General features: G+C 45.2%; 1 protein-coding gene across 3 annotated transcripts in view; it reads right to left on the bottom strand.

The window, feature by feature from the left end:
* fat2 (FAT atypical cadherin 2) overlaps positions 1-17,829 on the bottom strand; it is a 75,640-nt gene that overhangs the window by 8,114 nt on the left and 49,697 nt on the right. For all 3 annotated transcript variants that reach the window (XR_007032840.1, XM_035160522.2, XM_047340638.1), the window contains exons 18-25: positions 16,884-17,021; positions 16,564-16,707; positions 13,248-13,445; positions 11,564-12,161; positions 11,222-11,422; positions 8,596-8,753; positions 4,584-5,037; positions 1,534-1,687 (exon numbers count right to left, since the gene is read on the bottom strand). Coding sequence is in view for 2 of the 3 variants with exons in the window: in XM_035160522.2 (XP_035016413.2) it covers positions 1,534-1,687; positions 4,584-5,037; positions 8,596-8,753; positions 11,222-11,422; positions 11,564-12,161; positions 13,248-13,445; positions 16,564-16,707; positions 16,884-17,021 (2,045 nt within the window). In the remaining variant the exon portion in view is untranslated. The remainder of the gene's footprint in view (positions 1-1,533; positions 1,688-4,583; positions 5,038-8,595; positions 8,754-11,221; positions 11,423-11,563; positions 12,162-13,247; positions 13,446-16,563; positions 16,708-16,883; positions 17,022-17,829) is intronic.

Below are 17,829 nucleotides of genomic sequence, written 5' to 3'. Positions count from 1 at the left end.
GCTTCTGACGTCAGCTGTCACCAGCACAGATACATGATTATTAATATAAATATTCCAACGTATCGTCTGATTGTAGCTTTTTCAATCAAAAAACCTCAAGATTTTCTGTTCAACACAAAGTGGAAAAAGTGGAAAATCCTCTGGAACCATTAAAATATTTGTCACTTTGGTAAAAAATGGACATAAATGATCTGATTAATAAACTAGCTGCTGTTGATTAACTGACTAATTGCATCAGCGAGATTTTTCTCTCTCACTCTCGGATGGAAACGTTTTTGCAGTAAAATGAAACACGTTCTCTCTCGATTAGCGTTCGTGAGCGATCAGCAGCCGACCGCCTGTAGAGGAGCCCTCGAGTGAGGAGCAGCTCCGAGGCGGCGAAGGTCACATGTGGCTGATGAGACAGAGACTCTCACTGCCGGCCTCCATCTTCCTGGCCCAGGCACCGAAACGTGACCCCGAGGACCTGCTGGCCGAGCCCTGATTGCTAAGTGCCGCTGCTGCCTCACTGACAGAAACCCATCATTAGGTTTTACATAACGCCGTTTGGCTTTGTCATTTCCCATGTTCAGGATTCCTTCGCTACGCATTCCAGCAAAACACCAGAATACAGCTTTCCTCTTTTTAATATTAGGATTATTATTGTGGAAAGAGTGAAAAGCTTTGTTAAATGAAGTGAGAGGTGAAGTCCTGTGTCTTTGTGCTGTGGATGCGTGACTGAAAACACACAGCACACATCTCACTCTCCTCCGGTGCGCTGCCGTCCTCCGCGGAGACAGAGACGCACACGTTAAGATAATTATAAAAACACCGCCACGGCACGAGAACACGTCTGTGAGCTTCACAAGTCACAAAGCAAACGCCCACTTCCTGCAATTACCATTCACCGCCGGCCATTCTTCATTCGCTGAGTTAATCAAACACCTGGAACATGGAGCGGGTTCAATACCCACGAGGACCGAATGGAAGGAGGAGTATGCAAATGCAGTAATCTGGTTTGAACGTGACCCTTCTATTGGGCGGATGTCGGTGATGTGAGCGGAATACAACTAGCTGGTTGTGTGTTTGTGTGTTTGTGTGTTTGTGCAATCACATAAACATGCAAATTGTTGTGTTGTCGTGTTGTTGTTGGAGTTGTCAACGTGTATATCTGTGCTTGGAATTATTAATATCGTTCTGTATTTAATTATAATTGTGTGCAGGAAGTTATTTGTTTGGGCTTAAAAATCCATTTTCATCATCAATTAATCTGTTGGTTTTGGTCTCGATCAATTAATGTCAAAATATAATATATTATATTAATAGTTATTGCCCATTTTCATTGTTCATAACAGTCCGGAGTCTGTTCATTATTTTATTCCTCAATAAAAAAACTAATCTATAAAACACTTGTTTAACACAACTATGTTTAAGTTTGGAGTACATTACTGTGTGTGTGTGTGTGTGTGTGTGTGTGTGTGTGTGTGTGTGTGTATGTGTGTGTGTGTGTGTGTGTGTGTCTGTGTGTATGTGTGTGTGTGTGCGTGTGTTTACCGTGCTTCAGCGTCGTCCAGAGAGCAGTTGCACATGTAGCCTTGAGCCTTGGGCACACACACCCGGCCGTGGGCACACGGCTCAGAGGCACACGGGTTGTGGTCCAGCTCGCAGCGGGCGCCGTGGAAGAGTCCCGCACACCTGCAGCGTGGATCTGCGGAGCAAACACATCACACACAGACGTCTGAGACAAGAGCGGCTGATCAAAGCCACGGCGAGTCTCCCCTACGGCCAGTGAATAATCAAAGCAAAGGTCAAGCTGCTCCGGCCGCGGAGCACGAGAGCGTGTTTGATATTTAAAGATTAAAATCAGCCTGAAAGAAAGTGGACAGAACGTGATTTAAAGTCTGAGATAGTTTCACTGATCTGTAAAGTTTTCTCTTTAACCAGGTGAAACCGGGACAAAGCAAACAAGGAGACGCAGCAGGAAACAACACAAACTGTTCTGAAGAGCAGACGTGAGTCTAATGGTATTACTCTATCTGTGATGGGTGGAGCAGGTGCTGGGCCTCAAACCAACAACCTGTCGTTAAGTCGTCTGGACTGCTGAGTTATTCATTAGTTTATTTATTAGTTGTTTGGTTCGTCAGTGCTGAACACTCGAGGATTTCCAAATCTTTACTGATTTTAAAAACGAGACCACAGACAAAGACTGAGAATCATGAAGATCACACACGTTTGAAATTGAACTCTGGGAGATTCAGTCAGCGACATAAAGATTATATATTATAACACGTTAAGTTTTATATTTGTCATTCTTGTTTATGTGTATTTAACTTTTCCTTTCTGTTCTGCTCCTCTGTCGTTTGTGTTTTCTCGTTAACTTTTCTTTTGTTAGTTCTCGTGAGCTTTTCCATTCCCGTCCAAAGTGATCTAGCTAAAGCTCAAAGAGAAACGCTGACTAATCAGCGTTTCTCTTTTGCTCCTCTCTGATAATCATTTATCTTTTATTGGACCAAGTCACCATCCTGACTTCTTCCTTCGATGTAGGGGTGAATTAAATCCATAAATCATGGCTTCTGGTTTTAGTGTGATAAGATCTATTAAACTCTTATCAGATGATGTTGTCTGGGATCTAAATATTTAGATATCAAATATAATATTTGATGTTATTTGTAAAGTAAAGGTATCAACTTGTTGTATATGAGATGTACAAAAGACCCAACATGGCAGAAATCTAACAAAGACCCGAATCCCTCCATCACCTGCAGCGTTTGCTGGTTGAAAAATCCAAAATCTTGAGAGTGGATCTTAGATTATTTTGTTACACACGGTTTCTTGTGTTAATATCATTTGAAAAAGACGTTTCTTTGGTTCCCTGACATTACAGTTTACACATATTACTCCAGGCCAATAAACAAACTAGAAAAAGATGAAGAGAACAAGTTCAGTTTCTCTGTTTTCATCTGTTTCTGCGTTTTACTTCACGTCTCTTCATCTCTTCTCTCCGTCTCAGAAGGAAAACGAGATTGAAACATTGTCTTTACCCAGAAGGATCTTTGGGGAAATAATATTTATCTATTGTTTCTGCCTGTAGCATAACTGAAATGTGATTTGACGGGATGGTGAATAAAGTCCACAGTGAAACCAGACCGTAACTTCCTGTCTCGTGTCCACAGAGACACAGTGGACATGTCCTTATTGCACGAAAGGAAAATGAGAAACGATGCAGTTCACTGACCTAACGGGGAAAGAAATACCAGCAGGCGGCAGGTTTTTGATAAAAACCCTTGGGCTTCATTTGTTTGCACTTCTTACAAATCACAGAGATTGTATCTGCTGCAGCTTCACCTTTGTTTTCATATCCACCTTCAGAGGAAAGGAACTCGTTTCCTCCGACTCACAGAGACTCATGGGAATAATATGACTTTAAAGCCTCTGTGAGCTTATCAGCTGCTATTCTGAGAAAATAATAAGTCAAGCCGCCAGGCGTCCTCTTCTCTGGGACATAATGCAGAACAACCAAGAGGTGGCAAAACCTCCCTGATACCAATATTCTGTCTTTTGTATTTTGCCAATAACTGATCATGTAAGAACCAATCGGTGATGACCTCAAACGAACACGTGACCACACACGGTCAAGATGTTCAGAGTCGTGGTTTGAGAGGACGAGCCGGAGCCTGAAGAATGTTTCACTGTGTTGATGCTGAATATATTGTGTCTGGAAACGGCTTCATTGGCTGTTTATTCCTTATTTGATAATAAGAACCTGACATTACTGATTTTAGCTGCACGACATGAAGGCAGCTGGAGATTCTTGCTTTTGACGGAAGCGTGAAAGGGAGAGAGAGAGAGAGCAGATGATGTCATGTTCCACTTGATTTGGGTTTAAAGTGCAGAGTCCAGGTCGGAATCGAACCTGCAGCCGCTACAGACGACTCGTGCCTCATTACCCGGAGCTGGAGCTCAACCAGATGTTTAACCAGTCGTCCAACAGGCAAATAAACATCATGAAAAGATCAAAACCAACCAAGAGCAAGTTAATTTGATTCTCTGCAAAGGAATAAATCCTCATGAGTTGCTCTGGTGTGTGTTTGGTGGAAGGTTTGTTTGGGACGAGAGGTGATTGGTCAGTTCGACCTGATCGCTTCACTGGATCCAGATGTTCATCTGAAATGTCACTGTGGCTTCTCTGGGATTAAAAAGGTATCTTCAGTATCTTCACTGGGAAGCAGCAGTCACACTGACCTGATGTCATTGTGTTTCTGACATTTAAAAGTAAGTCTCAGCTGTGCAGGAGATTTCTGGAATCTTTTTAATTGCAGAAACAGACTGTGTAGTTTTTCATTTTATCAAATTTAGTTTTGCAGGTTACAAAAACCTGATTAATTGAAGTTTTCCTTCATCGTGTGCGATACTAACATGAATATATTTGGGTTTGAACGGCTTGAATGAAATAATATAAATCCATCAATTCAGCTGTGGAAAGTCATTAAAACATTTCACTACTTTCTGACATTTCTCAGACGAAACTTTCATATTATGTTAATTATGTATTAACATAACATTCATTTCAGTTTTGATAGATATTTTTTTATATATATATTCACCTGCGGTAGCGTCCTCCTCGCAGACGCCTCCGTTCAGACACGGGTTGACGTCGCAGGCTCCTGCTCGGCTGCAGCACTGGTACACCCCGAACAGCCTCCGGCTCCCGGAGCCCGTCCACTCCGCCGCGTCGCCCACTCCGATCGGCTCCCCGTTCAGCTCCAGGCCCTCCAGGCAGCCGCTGAAGTTAGGCAGGTGCCCGTGGCCCTCGGGTGGGGAGCCCTGTGAAGGCGAAGCGAAAAGCAAAGCACCGTGGGAGCGCATCATCCGGCACGGCTCGGTCAGGGCGCTGGAGGCCGGGTGCTGCTGGTCCAGGGTCAGCCTCAGGGCGGTGGAGTTGACCTCCAGCAGGACGCTGTGCCACCGGCCGTCTGAGAGAGGAGCGGATCTGACGAGCAGCGAACCAGGGGCGGCGTTTCCACAGCTGAACCTGAAGAGCAGCTCTCCGCTGGTCAGCTGAGGACGGAGAGAGACAGCAGAAGGTTAACGACAGATTCACAGATTCATTAAAACAACAAGATAAGAAGCAGAAGTTTTTGTTTAGCAGAAGAAACGAGAAGTTACGGTTTAATGAAAGAACCTTGAAAGAGTCGGGCTCTTAAGTCAAGTGTGATAAGATCAGTAAACTCTTATCAGCTGTGTCGAAGCTGGAGATTAATCCCAGACTCTTAACCTCATGTAAACTGCAGAGTTAAGTCTTTCTCTTGTTTCTAATCACAAAGAGCTTCGAGAGTAACGGGACCCGGGAGGAAGTTTGTCACAGTGAAATGTTGATTGTTAATTTCTCTTGATCTGAGTCGTCGCACTGAGAGAAACAGTGAAACTAAGTTGTTAAAGCATCAACCTCAAACACTGTTTGTACCTAAAATATATAAATTGTACATTATGGACTTGATAAGTTTTGATTTAAAACCAAACAAACTAGAGTAACCGTGAATTAAAACTTTAAATGAGTAATTAAACATGTAAATCAAACCTTTCTTAGGTTCAAATGCTGCTGAAGTAAACTTTAGATCCACGTTGTGACTTAAATCAGCGTCTGAGGCCCTAAAACTAAAATCTCATTATTACTAAACAACAATATCAACGTCTCCAGTGACTCATCACATACGATCTGTTCCGTCTGTGGAGGGTGAAGACGCTAAGAAGATAAACACGACTGCTGCTGTTGACAAGTCGTTTGTGTTACTCGCTGGCAGCTTCCTGTGTTGCTGATGTTTCCCGTGTACACACCACACAGATCACACACACACGGCACACACACACACACACACACACACACACACACACGCACACACACACACACACACACACACACACACTGAGCTTTTCATCAACATCAGCGGAAGCCTCTTAACGTTTCTGCTCGCTCAGCGTTCTCTCAAACTAACAAGCCAGCAGCTTTTTATCAATTCATGTTTTCTTGATGTAACGTAAGAGTCCTTATATCTTCCCTATTAAATAAACCGATGCAGTGTGTGTTTTGCAAATTGCTAAGCATCAGCCCATTGGACGCCGAAGGCCGCGATGCATTATTGATGGCGATCTGCTCGGCTGGCGCTTCTTGAAGATGAAGCTTTTGTTTTGTTTTCCTTCCTGGAGTTTTTCTTGTTGTTGTTCGTGAATAGATTCCTCAACGTTCAGGCCCACGCTGCTTCGCTTTCTGTCCCTGCCTGAGGTTAACTTTGATTTCCTGTGGCTCGGCCGACGGGGGTCGAAAAGAACCCCAACAAACAAACCAACAGGAATGATTCACTTATGAGGGTCGACCTGCAGAGTCCTGCACATGGATCAATGACAGCAGCTCCGGCTCTGGATCTTATCAGGGGAAGACGCTGAAGCTCCGGCAGAAGAGCGAGTGAGAACCTTGAGACGTCTGAGGCGCCTGTCGCTTGTCTCTTCATCCATTTTACATGACATGTGTGTTGTGCTTTGTCGTGTGGTGGATATGTGACGAGAGATTCCTCCGTCTGACGCACTGAGGCTTGTTTTATAGTATCAGCTCAGCGCATGTAGCACGAGCACAGTGTCAAGTCAAACTCCGCAGGGACCCAAGCTCCGCGGCATCGGTGCCTCGCGATTCCATAAATCAACGACTCCGAGCGGCGACACAGACGCTGCGAGCTTCCTGTGGGGAGCGTCAACGAGTTCAACAACGGCTGCTGCGCTCGTGTACTCAGCCTGGATGTGATGTTCACACACACACACACACACACACACACACACACACACACACACACACACACACACAGAGGAGTTACAGTGAGTGTAGTGCTGCTCCTCTGCAGCGAGCGTGCTCACTTTGTTTAGTACATAATAAAACAACATGGGAACAGCTTCAGCATCCCTGTCTACATGTACACGCACACGAATGTAACAGTGGAATCAAGGTGAATATGTATGAACATGCTCTGGTTCATTAGTGGAGAGGCCGGGATCCGTCTTGCATGTGCGAGCGGAGACCCAACACTCAGGAGGAAGAACCTTGGGAAACTGAACGCTACTTCTCAAGTCCCCCGAGAATCAACCGTCCGAGTACACACGCAAATGAGAGGAGGAGCCCACGAGGGGAAGCCAGTATTGTTTTTTGCTATCTGTTTAGAGAATTATTCATGTCTCACAAAGAATACAACGATTCATTATTCTCTCTCAGTGTGTCCCTGTGACGTGGCGCAGAAGACCTTGCATCACGGCAGCCGGATGAATCTCTTTCCTTCCCTCGACGACTCCAGAAGAAACGTTTCAATTAATCTCGAAGACTGCGAGTTCATTCGAGCTACGAGTCCCTCCTCAAATCAAAAGAGCGGTGATGAGCTGATTATTCTGGAGAAGGAGGGATTAATGAACCAGAGGTGGAGCTTGAAGCGTGTGCAGAGCTTAATGCCAGCTCTGATATTCATTCAGGCGTTTAGCTCAAACAAGATAGGTGCAGGTCGCGTCCGTCCTCCTGACGTCACCCCTCACCTGAACACCCACAAATGTTCTAGTTGTTGTGAACGGATAACCTGCTGTGTTCTTTAGACGTGAAAGACAAAATTGGTCAGATATCAAGTATTTCAGAGAACGTGAGGCCTGAACTGAAAACACGACAGCCGGCTCAAAGCAGCAGATATCATATTGACATTTGAGATGCTGTCAGTGATGAAAGGCTTCGCTCGTCGTCGCTGCTGCTCCCTGGAGAGAACTCACGCAGATTAAATCAGCCGCTCTCAGATTTTATCGTTGTGACGGTAAATTAATGTCAAACGACAACATTACACGAACACCTCGGCTCGGAGGAGAACACAATGAATATTCACTCTTCCTGTGGATGAATGGAAATAATCATTTCCCACATTTCCTTCAGTTGTAATTAAATTTCGTGACACAATGTTTTTCACTTTGTGTTCGTTCTCCAGAGACGTTGAGACATGTCCACCAAGGTTTTTGTCTCAGGTGAGCAGAACGCACGGTTTGTCTTGGACTGGTTTTAAATGGAAGTTGCCTCACTGCAGAGTGACAACACACACACACACACACACACACACACACACACACACACACACACACACACACACACACACACACACACACACACACACACACACACACACACACACACACACACACACACACACACACACACACACTCATGCAACTTCTTTTGATTTTATCTTTCCGAGCCGTTGGGATATTTCCAACTAACAGACGATGACGGAGCTTCTTGTTTCACATGAAAAGAGCCAACGCTGACGTGCACGTGGTTTCTTTACTGGCTCGTCCTTGGACCAAGTGTTATTTTGAAAGCAGCTGATGCATGCACCCCCCCCCAGCCAACAGAGCTGCCAACCTGTGGAGCCGGTACGTATTTTCATATTGAAGAAAAGAACTGGTAGACGCCAAGTTGTGGATAATAAATTAGGTTTTAAACCAGATTTAGGCTCCTGTGCGTCTCAAGCGAGTCACATTAGAGAAGTTCATACATTTGTGTGAAAGTCTCCTGATCTTTTGAACTGCAGCCTCACAGATAAATACCTGTAGGACGCCCCAGTCGTTGGAGCTGTTGGCCGACGCGATGAGCCCTTGATCCCGAGAGGTCTTGAACTTCAGCGACAGTTTAAACTCGTGGTTGTCCTCGTCCATCCTGTGCAGGTACTTCAGGTAAGATTTACCATCGAACCTCACTGCCGTCTCTGAAACACAGGAACACAGAGAATGAAAAAAGATGCGGACAAAACTCTCCCCTTCTGTTTTTATTTAATTTGAAATCATATTTCTGTGTGTTTGGACCAAGACGTCACCTCAAGGTCACTGAACTCAATCAGAAGATATAAGTCATTCATCAATATGGAAAATAAATCAATCAACACACACACAAATCCAACATTCTTAACAGTGTATTTACAGATTATGTCGACAAATTAAAAACAAGAAGTTGCAGAGTAGAAATGCTGAAAATATCTTTTGGGATCTTTATTTGGTTTAGCTTTTATTTTTCATCTTCAAAACATCCTGCTCAGCTCTCATCTTAGTCAGAAATGTTTGAAATATTTATTTGGACATTCATAATAATGTTGGACTTTGTTGGAATATTTAATGTGTTTCAGATTTTAATTATGCTGCATTTTGACGGCACAAGCAGAAAGACGGGTTTCGGCCAGATGGATATTTTCAGTCTAATAAAGTAAAAGCAACTCTGCAACTGTTAATTGGCAGTGAAAACAAATGAGAGTAGTTTTTAAAGACTTGAAGTGATAAAAGAAGTTGAGATAAAATATCTCTGACACGATTTCAGTCTAAACTCTCATCATCCAGTCGACTGTTATAGATTCTTGTTACCTGAACTTCTGAAGGCACCAAATTCCCTTTTCAGATTCACACTCGAGGCCACGAAACTTACAAACAAAAAGAAAAGAAAAGAAAGCCGTGCGGGCGAGTGTTGTTTTTCCACCTTCACCTCCGGCCAGAGGTGGAAGATGAAACACGCTGTAACTCGACGTAATGTGATTTCACATCTGACGGAACAAAAAACGAAAAGAAAGAAAGAAAGAGAAACGTGTCTTCTTTTTTTAAATAGTTTGATCTTTTAAAGTGGAAAATGTCCAAGAGCTGAAAAACTAAAATGCCCAAAGGGTAAAAAAAAAAAGAGCAAGTCATCGGAGACGAGTCTGATGCAAGTTTAAAGATGAGCAGCAGAACCGAGGGGAACAGGGACTGAATGAAAGATGAGTGAATCCATGAATGGACGGATCAATGATGACTCCGGCAGCAGAAAGGAGCGGATTAGTGTTCAGACAAAACTTCTCCTGCTCGGTTTCTTTCTCTGGTTTTTACTGGTTCTGAGATGAAACTTTGATGACGCCTGTGGGAAGGTTCAGTAACAACATGTTCCCAGACTCACTAACTTTCATTTTGACCTTGTCTTCCACAACGGCTCTCCGAAGAAAAATGAAAAAACACACAGTTTGTTACTGTCTTAAAAATCCTCAGTTTAAAACCTCGGCTGGATTTTAATGTCTAACACATAAAATACATCTTAATAATCAAACTTTACAATATTGAAAAGGTCACGGATTCAATAACCTTTAAATAAAATGTAGTAACTTTTCTCATTTCTTCTCTCTTGTGTTCTTTGGTACTTTGGACTTACTCTTGTTGAGGGTTAAATTAGTAAAATTGTGATTTGTGAATATGTGAATACCATCTTTGTGAAACACACGACCTATAATTATTTATTCACGTCCACGTCCCACCTGCTAACATGGAGGAGGAGTGGGGTGTTTCAAATGATTTGAAATAAAAATAAATGGTACTTTAAAACAACTCCTACTTTAAATCCTACTTTCAAAAAGTGTCTTCAACTCATAATCGTAAGTCTATCGATTGTTTTGATAAATTCGTTAAATTTATTCAGTGATAAAAACTCAAAGTTCCATGAGTAGCATCTCGCTGTTACTGTAATATAAGTTCAAATCAAGTATTAAACATATCAAACATATTGTGTTGTTGTACGTTTACATAATGTTCTTATTTGGTGATTTAAAGAATGAAAATAAATGTCAAAATCGGAGAATCTCACACGACACCTTATCTCCAAAACGTCTTAAAACCAAAGACGTCAAAATATCCAGACGACGTTCCGGAGGAATCCAGACAAGCTGACACCTCGCCGACTCTCACTCTGCTCTAATCCTCTCAGGAATGCCAACGCGAATCACGGAGCACGATCCAACGAGGCGCCGCCGCTCAGATGTTCTGTCGACTGTAACTGAAGCTAACGACGAACCCACATTCACACCAGACGAGTTCTCTCCCTCATATCAAATCTGAGGGATTTACTGCAGCGGGATTAACAGGTAAAGAAGAGGAGGGCTCTTTAATCTGAGTTAGTAATCTGAGTACAGTCAAAAAGGAGATTAGATCAAACTAGAGACGCAGCTTCACTGAGTTTTAGATTAGAAAGAGACGATGTATTAAAATGACAATATTTTGGCCTAAAAATGAAATTCATATACAAACAGAGCTGGATTCTACACTGTCCAAACCAAACCTAATTAAAACACTAGAGTGATATTGGTTTGAAACGTATTAATATATATTTGATCTATATTTTACGTCTGTGGAGCTCATTGTAAACCTGTGTGATGCGACACACACGTACCGTTACAGGGGCAGACGCTCTCCCAGGCGTGCTGGGGGGTGATGTAACCAGCTCTGGCCGTGGTGAAATGGCCGAGCCGCTCTCCCGTCAGCCGGACGGCGTTCCTGCAGCCGCGTGGCGGACAGCCGGCGTCCACACAGCCGTTGTGGCTCACCCGGCGGATGCTCAGGCCCAGAGAGTCCTCCATGTCTAATATGATTCCTACATGAAGGAGAAGGTTTCAGGTTCAAACAGACGCTTCCTCTCGCTGCCAGACGCCACAGGTCTGTTCAAAGAGTCATCCATCACATTCTCTTCACATCATGCAGTGCTAATACATTAAGCTAAGAACAGTGTGATCACCTGAGAGTCGGCTGGTCGGCAGAGTCTGGACCAGTCCACTCTCCTGCCTCCAGATGAGCAGGAGCTCCAGGACCTGGGCGTCCTGCTGCTGCAGGCTGGCCAGGTGGAGCTCCTGTCTGGGTAAACCCAGAGCCTGACTCAGGCTGCGCTGGAGGCCTCTCCAGTGATCTCCCAGAAACTCCTCTGGCGACATCCTGTCCAGTTGCAGCGTCAGGCCGGAGTCCAGCGCCCTCTGGTCGGCCGCCCACACGTGAACTTTGACCCCGGTGCAGACGCTGAACTTCCCGTCGGTCACGCTGACGTTGAGCGAATACGAGCCCTCCTCCAGATTTTCATCCGCCCAGATTTTACCATCAGCGAGGTCGACGGAGAACACGCCTCCGGGCGGGCTTTCTGACACCAGCTTGTAGGCGAGCACGTCCTGCAGGTCCTGGTCCGACGCGTGGAGTCTGCCGATGACCCGGTTGGCAAACAGGCCTCCAGAGGTGGTGATGAAGACCTCCAGAGGAACCACAGAGGGGGGATACATGCTCGGCTCGGTGACGTTGATGCTGACCACACAGATGGAGGAGAGGGGGGGGTGGCCGCTGTCCGTCACCTGCGTGGAGGAAACATGGAAACAAACCACAAAGATCATTAAGACGATATTGATCTTTATGACATCAGCTCCTAACATTTTGTTTTGCAGATAAACGTCTGTGGGATTTTAAAACAAACATCTTCTCTTCTTCCTGTTCACGGGTCAGTTCAACAGTTTCAGGCGTCTGAACAGGAACCAGATGAACGAGACTACAGAGTCAAAACATCTGATCAGTGAACAGTTATAGATCCCACGTCCTCTCGCCTGCTGAACCGTCTGTGCACCGTGATTCTCTCGGTGTTGTGGAGTTAAACACTGACCGGGGGGGATGTCGGGCAGGGAAACACATTTTTAAAACATTGATAAGATAAAAACATGCTATTTTCCCAAACAGCATCAATAAGCTGTGTTAAAACTCCAGATAACATTAAGACAGGCCAATAGATATCCACTGACATTCATTCTACAGCTGTACTCAGAAATGCCTTCAGTTCTTCAGAAGCCTCGAACACTGCGACCTGGTGATAAACTCTTCTCAGTAAACGTCACGACTCGACTGACGGACTCTGGATGAACTCTTTCTTACAATATTAACAGTTCAGATCTGTATTCACGGCGCCGCACGTTCCTGTCTTTGTTGTACGAGTTGATTCTCATGAGCCCTGAAGGACAACACTGTCCACTTAACTGGGATCTAACATGGAGCAGGTCTGACTCCACATCCAGTCAACGATGAAGAAAAGGAAGTTGCTGGCGACTCTCCAGTAGATTGTTGAACGACTTCTATAAAAATGACTTTAACATTTCCCCTGATGCTCGGCCAGTGTGATTTCCAGCTTCACAGCCGAGGCCACGGAGGACGAGCCGCAGAGCATCAGAGGTTTACTGCTGCACCAGGATTTAAAATGAGCACTTTTGTTTTTCATAGTGAGCCAATTTATGAGATCTTCATTTTATATTCCACCAAAGACACAAATATTGAGATTTGACAGATGTGCCAACAGCCCCACGTAGGAAGGAGGATGAGACAAAAGATTAAAAGGTGGATGTAAAGTGGAAAACAGGAAACAGTCGGGGACTCAGGGGTTTTCACAGCCTCCTCACCTGTATCTTGAGCTGATGTCGGGGTTTGACCTTCTTCCTGAGCGGCGCGGACAGCGACAGCAGGCCGCCCTGGTCGACGTGGAAGCGGCGATCCTCGTTCCCGCTCACGATGTGGTAAGAGAAAGGTGCGCCGTTCCTCGGCGTGTCCCTGTCCGTCACCACGAGCTGAAGGACGCTGCTGCCGACCGACTCGCCCTCCTGGAGGAGACGAGGAGCAAAGGGCAATTAAAGCTTTTCATCAAGATCTCTGTTATTACCGCCATTTTCATCTTTGAGGAAATATGTTAACAGCAGCAGACAGTGGAGACAGAGGGAAACATGGGGAGTTGTACTGTGTAGTGACCTTTCAGGGGGAGAATGGATAAAGTGAAGATAAACGGAGGATCGGAGCCTGAGCTGAAGCTGAGTCGATACAAAAATAGGTTAAAGTATAATTTGTGGAGAGGAATCTAACTTTCTGTTTTGGTGCTTGGTGTTTCTCTTCTTTCAAACTTCATAAGATTGTAAATACGTCTCCTCTGTGCAGCACGGTGGTGCAGTTGTAAGTACCACTGTTGCAGCGAGATAGTTCAGGGTTCAAGTCCCATGTCCTGCAGCCTGAGCCTTCGGGAAGTTTGCATATTCTCCCTGTGTTCACTCACTGTTCAGACACATGCAGGGGAAGTTAATTGGAGACTTAAAACAACTGTGAATGTTTTCAAAATTCCATAAATTCCACATGTGTCGGCCCTTATCGCCAAAAGCTCTGTACAGTGACTCTGAGTTGTGAGCCTCAGGACAGAGGTGAGGAGCTGCTGCTTCATACCCTCCGGTCCGGCTCTGTCAAACAATGTTAGTTCTGCCTCCCTCGACAGAAACATCTGACAGATGCAGAGCAGCACAAAGCCAAACACGTCTCACAAATCTGATTAAACTCTGGAGTGAACCACGTTGGATCAGTCCACGTGTTAGTGTCTGGGCTGCAGGAGAGAAGACAGACTCCAGTGAGCGTTTTCCTGAAGTACAGGTATCAACACAGATTTATCACTGAGCTGCAGCTCTGAGGACTTTCACACACATAGTGAAGTAAGCGTCCATCTGCTGCTCTCAGTGAAATACGGCCGCAGCCTCAGACAAACGCTGCACTGCAACAGATGTGCTCGTCGGAAGTAGATAAACAAAGGGACGTAACGGCAACAGGAGAGAGGACGCTGTGCAACACCTGCAAAGAAACAACTCATTTCCCCTGTTTCAGCAAACATCCATCTGCTTAATGCAATCACTGCTTTTTCTTCGTCGGGCCGAGCTGGCGGGGGAGACATCAGCAGATGGGACGATAAAACAGCGTTTGGATTCAGAACCACACGGAGGCAACGCTCTGGCTCGGGAACAATTCTGTGACTGGACGGGAGTTTGTGTCCTGACAGAGCGAAGCCAGAGCGACTTGAACTGTCGATGAGCGACAGCCAGCGAGACGCAGCTCTGTGATGTGCGCCGGGTGTCAGAGCAACCTCATCCAGAGGTGGTGAACGCACGCACATCCTGTACTCAAGCAGAAGTACAGATACTTGTGTTTAAAGTGAAGTACACAAGTACTTCAAGTACAAGTGTAGGCTCTGAAATGTTCTCTAAGTATAAAAGTAAAAAGTTCCCCTCTGAAGGTCTTTTATTGTCTGTGTCTGTGCAAAGCAAACGGAGACTCATGTCACATTAATAAAGTTCAGAGACTCTTTCACTTCAACCACTTTGACTTCAAATCAAATAAATAAAATAAATAAATAAAAACAAAGCAAGAAAAGATTTCTGAGCTTGAATAATACAACATATTGAATGTAGTATTCTTCATTTGAATCAGGGTCGGAGGTTTGTTGCTCTGCTTTGTTCAGTTGTGTTTAGGGTTAGGGCACACGCACACGCACACGCACACGCGCACGCGCACGCGCACGCACACACACACACACAGCTGATCTTTCTGCCGTTTGAAGTTCAGTAACCTCGCTCTAGGTGCGACTCTCTGATGAGTTTGAGTCCTGAACTCTTTAATGAGCTCCGGGCGCCACGGGTTGCGATGGAGCAGCACTCACAGCTCAGCATCTTTCCCCCAGAGAGCAGACGCAGGATGAGAGTCATCACGGTACGGAGGGACGGAAACGACTGATCTGAGTGATTTCTCTTTAATTGTCTGGAGTAGTTAGTTCATCAGTCTTCGTTAGCAGCTCATCACGCAGTCGGGAGCGGAGCAGGTGGAGGTTCGCAGCCTTAATTCAATCTGACGCGACTCAGGGCTGTGATTTCATATTCTCTGTCCCTTTCTGCTCATATTAACAAAACACACCGAGTCAAAGCGAGTCCCCCTCTTTGCATTTTCTCATCAAATTTCACACATGAATGCGACCGCGGCTCCCCCCCCCCCCACCTCCCGGGACACCGCGGGTTATTTGAGCTGAGGAAACAGGCAACTCTTCTCTGGGCTGATGTTTATTTTACATATCACTTGTTGACGTTTTGCGTGAGGTCGGCGGTTTCCTTCCACTGCAGGGCAGCGTGGTGCCGACAGCTCTTTCTCTTTTTATTCATCTAACCGCTCCAGGCTGCGAACGTGGTCGGTTTCTGAAGCTGTTTTTTTTTTCTCAACCACAACACGCTGCAATGAATCTGCCAGACTCGTCTACGGTGTCCCACAGGGGTCAAAGCAATTAATAAAACAGGGTTAAAGGCAGAAAGCGTACTTTGAATCACCGGGAGCCGCACATCTGATGGATCTTCGGAGGGGAGATAGGATCAAATTGTGTATTCTGTGCAGCTTCAACGTCTCGAGTCATAAATTTATTCCATCCCGTAGAAAACGGTGAAGGTCTCACTGCATCATTTTTAAACGATGCTCTCAGGGGTTAAAGTTAAAGATAGTTCACTTCAAATTTCAGTTTCTTTTTCAAGCAAGTAAACTTTGTCAAACAGTGAAGGGAAACAGAACAGCTCAGTTTGTCTACTGGCTGAGTGTCGGGACATGTGACCAGGGCGACTTGAGCAGGTGAATGATAATCGCTCGTCGAGGTGAATTGCATCATTGCTCGTTGAACGCGGAGGAGGTGACGCACACAGAAATCAGACGTGTGGCCTCTGGTCCTGTGGAGATTGTCCATTAGTGGGACAGTGTATAATTATCATGTCCACCTGGTTCCAAGCAGCTATTATCAGGGTCTCGCTATGAAATCTGCAGCCACTGACAGACAAATGGGGCCAAACGTTCACCACAGTTGATAATCATGCTCCGGATTGGCTTCTTTCCTGTGTGCGTGGGTATGTAACGCTGCTGGAGAGGTTCAGGTTGATGTACCTGCAGCAGCAGATTGTGGTTGACCTGTGAGAAGACCGGCGGGTTGTCGTTGACGTCAGTGACGGAGATGGTGATGTGAACCGCAGTGGACAGAGGAGGATTTCCTTCGTCCGCCGCCTGCACCGTCAGAGAGTAGTGAGGGATCTGGAGAAGAGATGAAAATCTGTGTTTTTATTTGTTTTTACTTTCTTTTCTTTCTCCGTCTTTTGCTTATTTAATCAACTCCCCTTTATTCCCCATGCTTGTGAAATGATTCCTCCTTATCCGTGTCATTTCTCTGTATTCATTTGTATTCGTTGGACACACAGACGGACACTGACCTCCTCTCTGTCCACGGCCGTCCGCACCGTGACTTCTCCGCTGCGTGGGTGGATGGAGAACTGCTGCAGAGGGTCTCCGCTCACGATGGAGTAACGCAGCAGGTTGTTGATCGGACCGTCAAGATCAGTGGCTGCAACCTGGGGTGATATTTTTATTTTAGGTTGAGAAATTCTAAATTCTACTGTCGGGGGGGTCAGACAAACAATACTTTGAGCTTCAATGGTTTGTAAATATGAGCTTGTTTTAGCTTCGGTTCAATATGAGGACACACACACAAAAAACTACAGACAATCAAACATGATTTTACTAATAATCATAATTGTGTTCAGACTTGTCTTCAACATCCTGACGTCCATTTCCTGTTCTACAACATAAATTATAAACTTCAACCGCAGATTGATTCATTTGCCAAAGAGAAACTTTTGCGCTCGACCAGAGACGCCAGTGACTCATTAAAATGGAGATTTCTTTGAATAAAACTGATCCTGTGGTTTTTCACTTCCACGACTTGAGCTCAGTGTAACAATAACTCCTGTCACCTCCTCTGTCACCTCCTCTGTCACCTCCTCTGTCACCTCCTCTGTCACCTCCTCTGTCACCCCCTCTGTGACCGAGGAGCCTCTCATATTACGTGGAAACTGTTTCAAACGGTGACAGTTAACGGGGAAAACTGACAAAATGGAAGCAGGGGAGATAAAATGTCAAATATGAAACCATGTGATTACAGACTCGTCATCCGAGCGTGGTCGACCATCAGCGAGCTACTGAGCTGTGTTATTGCTGCGTTATCTCTGGTGCTGGACTGACAGACGACGGCTGACATGTTGTCAGATAACCATGAGTGTGTGTGTGTGTGTGTGTGTAATTGTTACACGTGTGCGTCATCGATAGATTGGCCAGATCATCTCACGATGTGTGCGTGGAATAATTAATGTGTCATATTTC

Source organism: Hippoglossus stenolepis, chromosome 7 (assembly GCF_022539355.2).
Source record: "Hippoglossus stenolepis isolate QCI-W04-F060 chromosome 7, HSTE1.2, whole genome shotgun sequence".
Lineage (NCBI taxonomy): Eukaryota > Metazoa > Chordata > Actinopteri > Pleuronectiformes > Pleuronectidae > Hippoglossus > Hippoglossus stenolepis.
The sequence above is the reverse complement of the archived record's forward strand: the minus strand, read 5'-3'. Positions and strand labels throughout refer to the sequence as shown.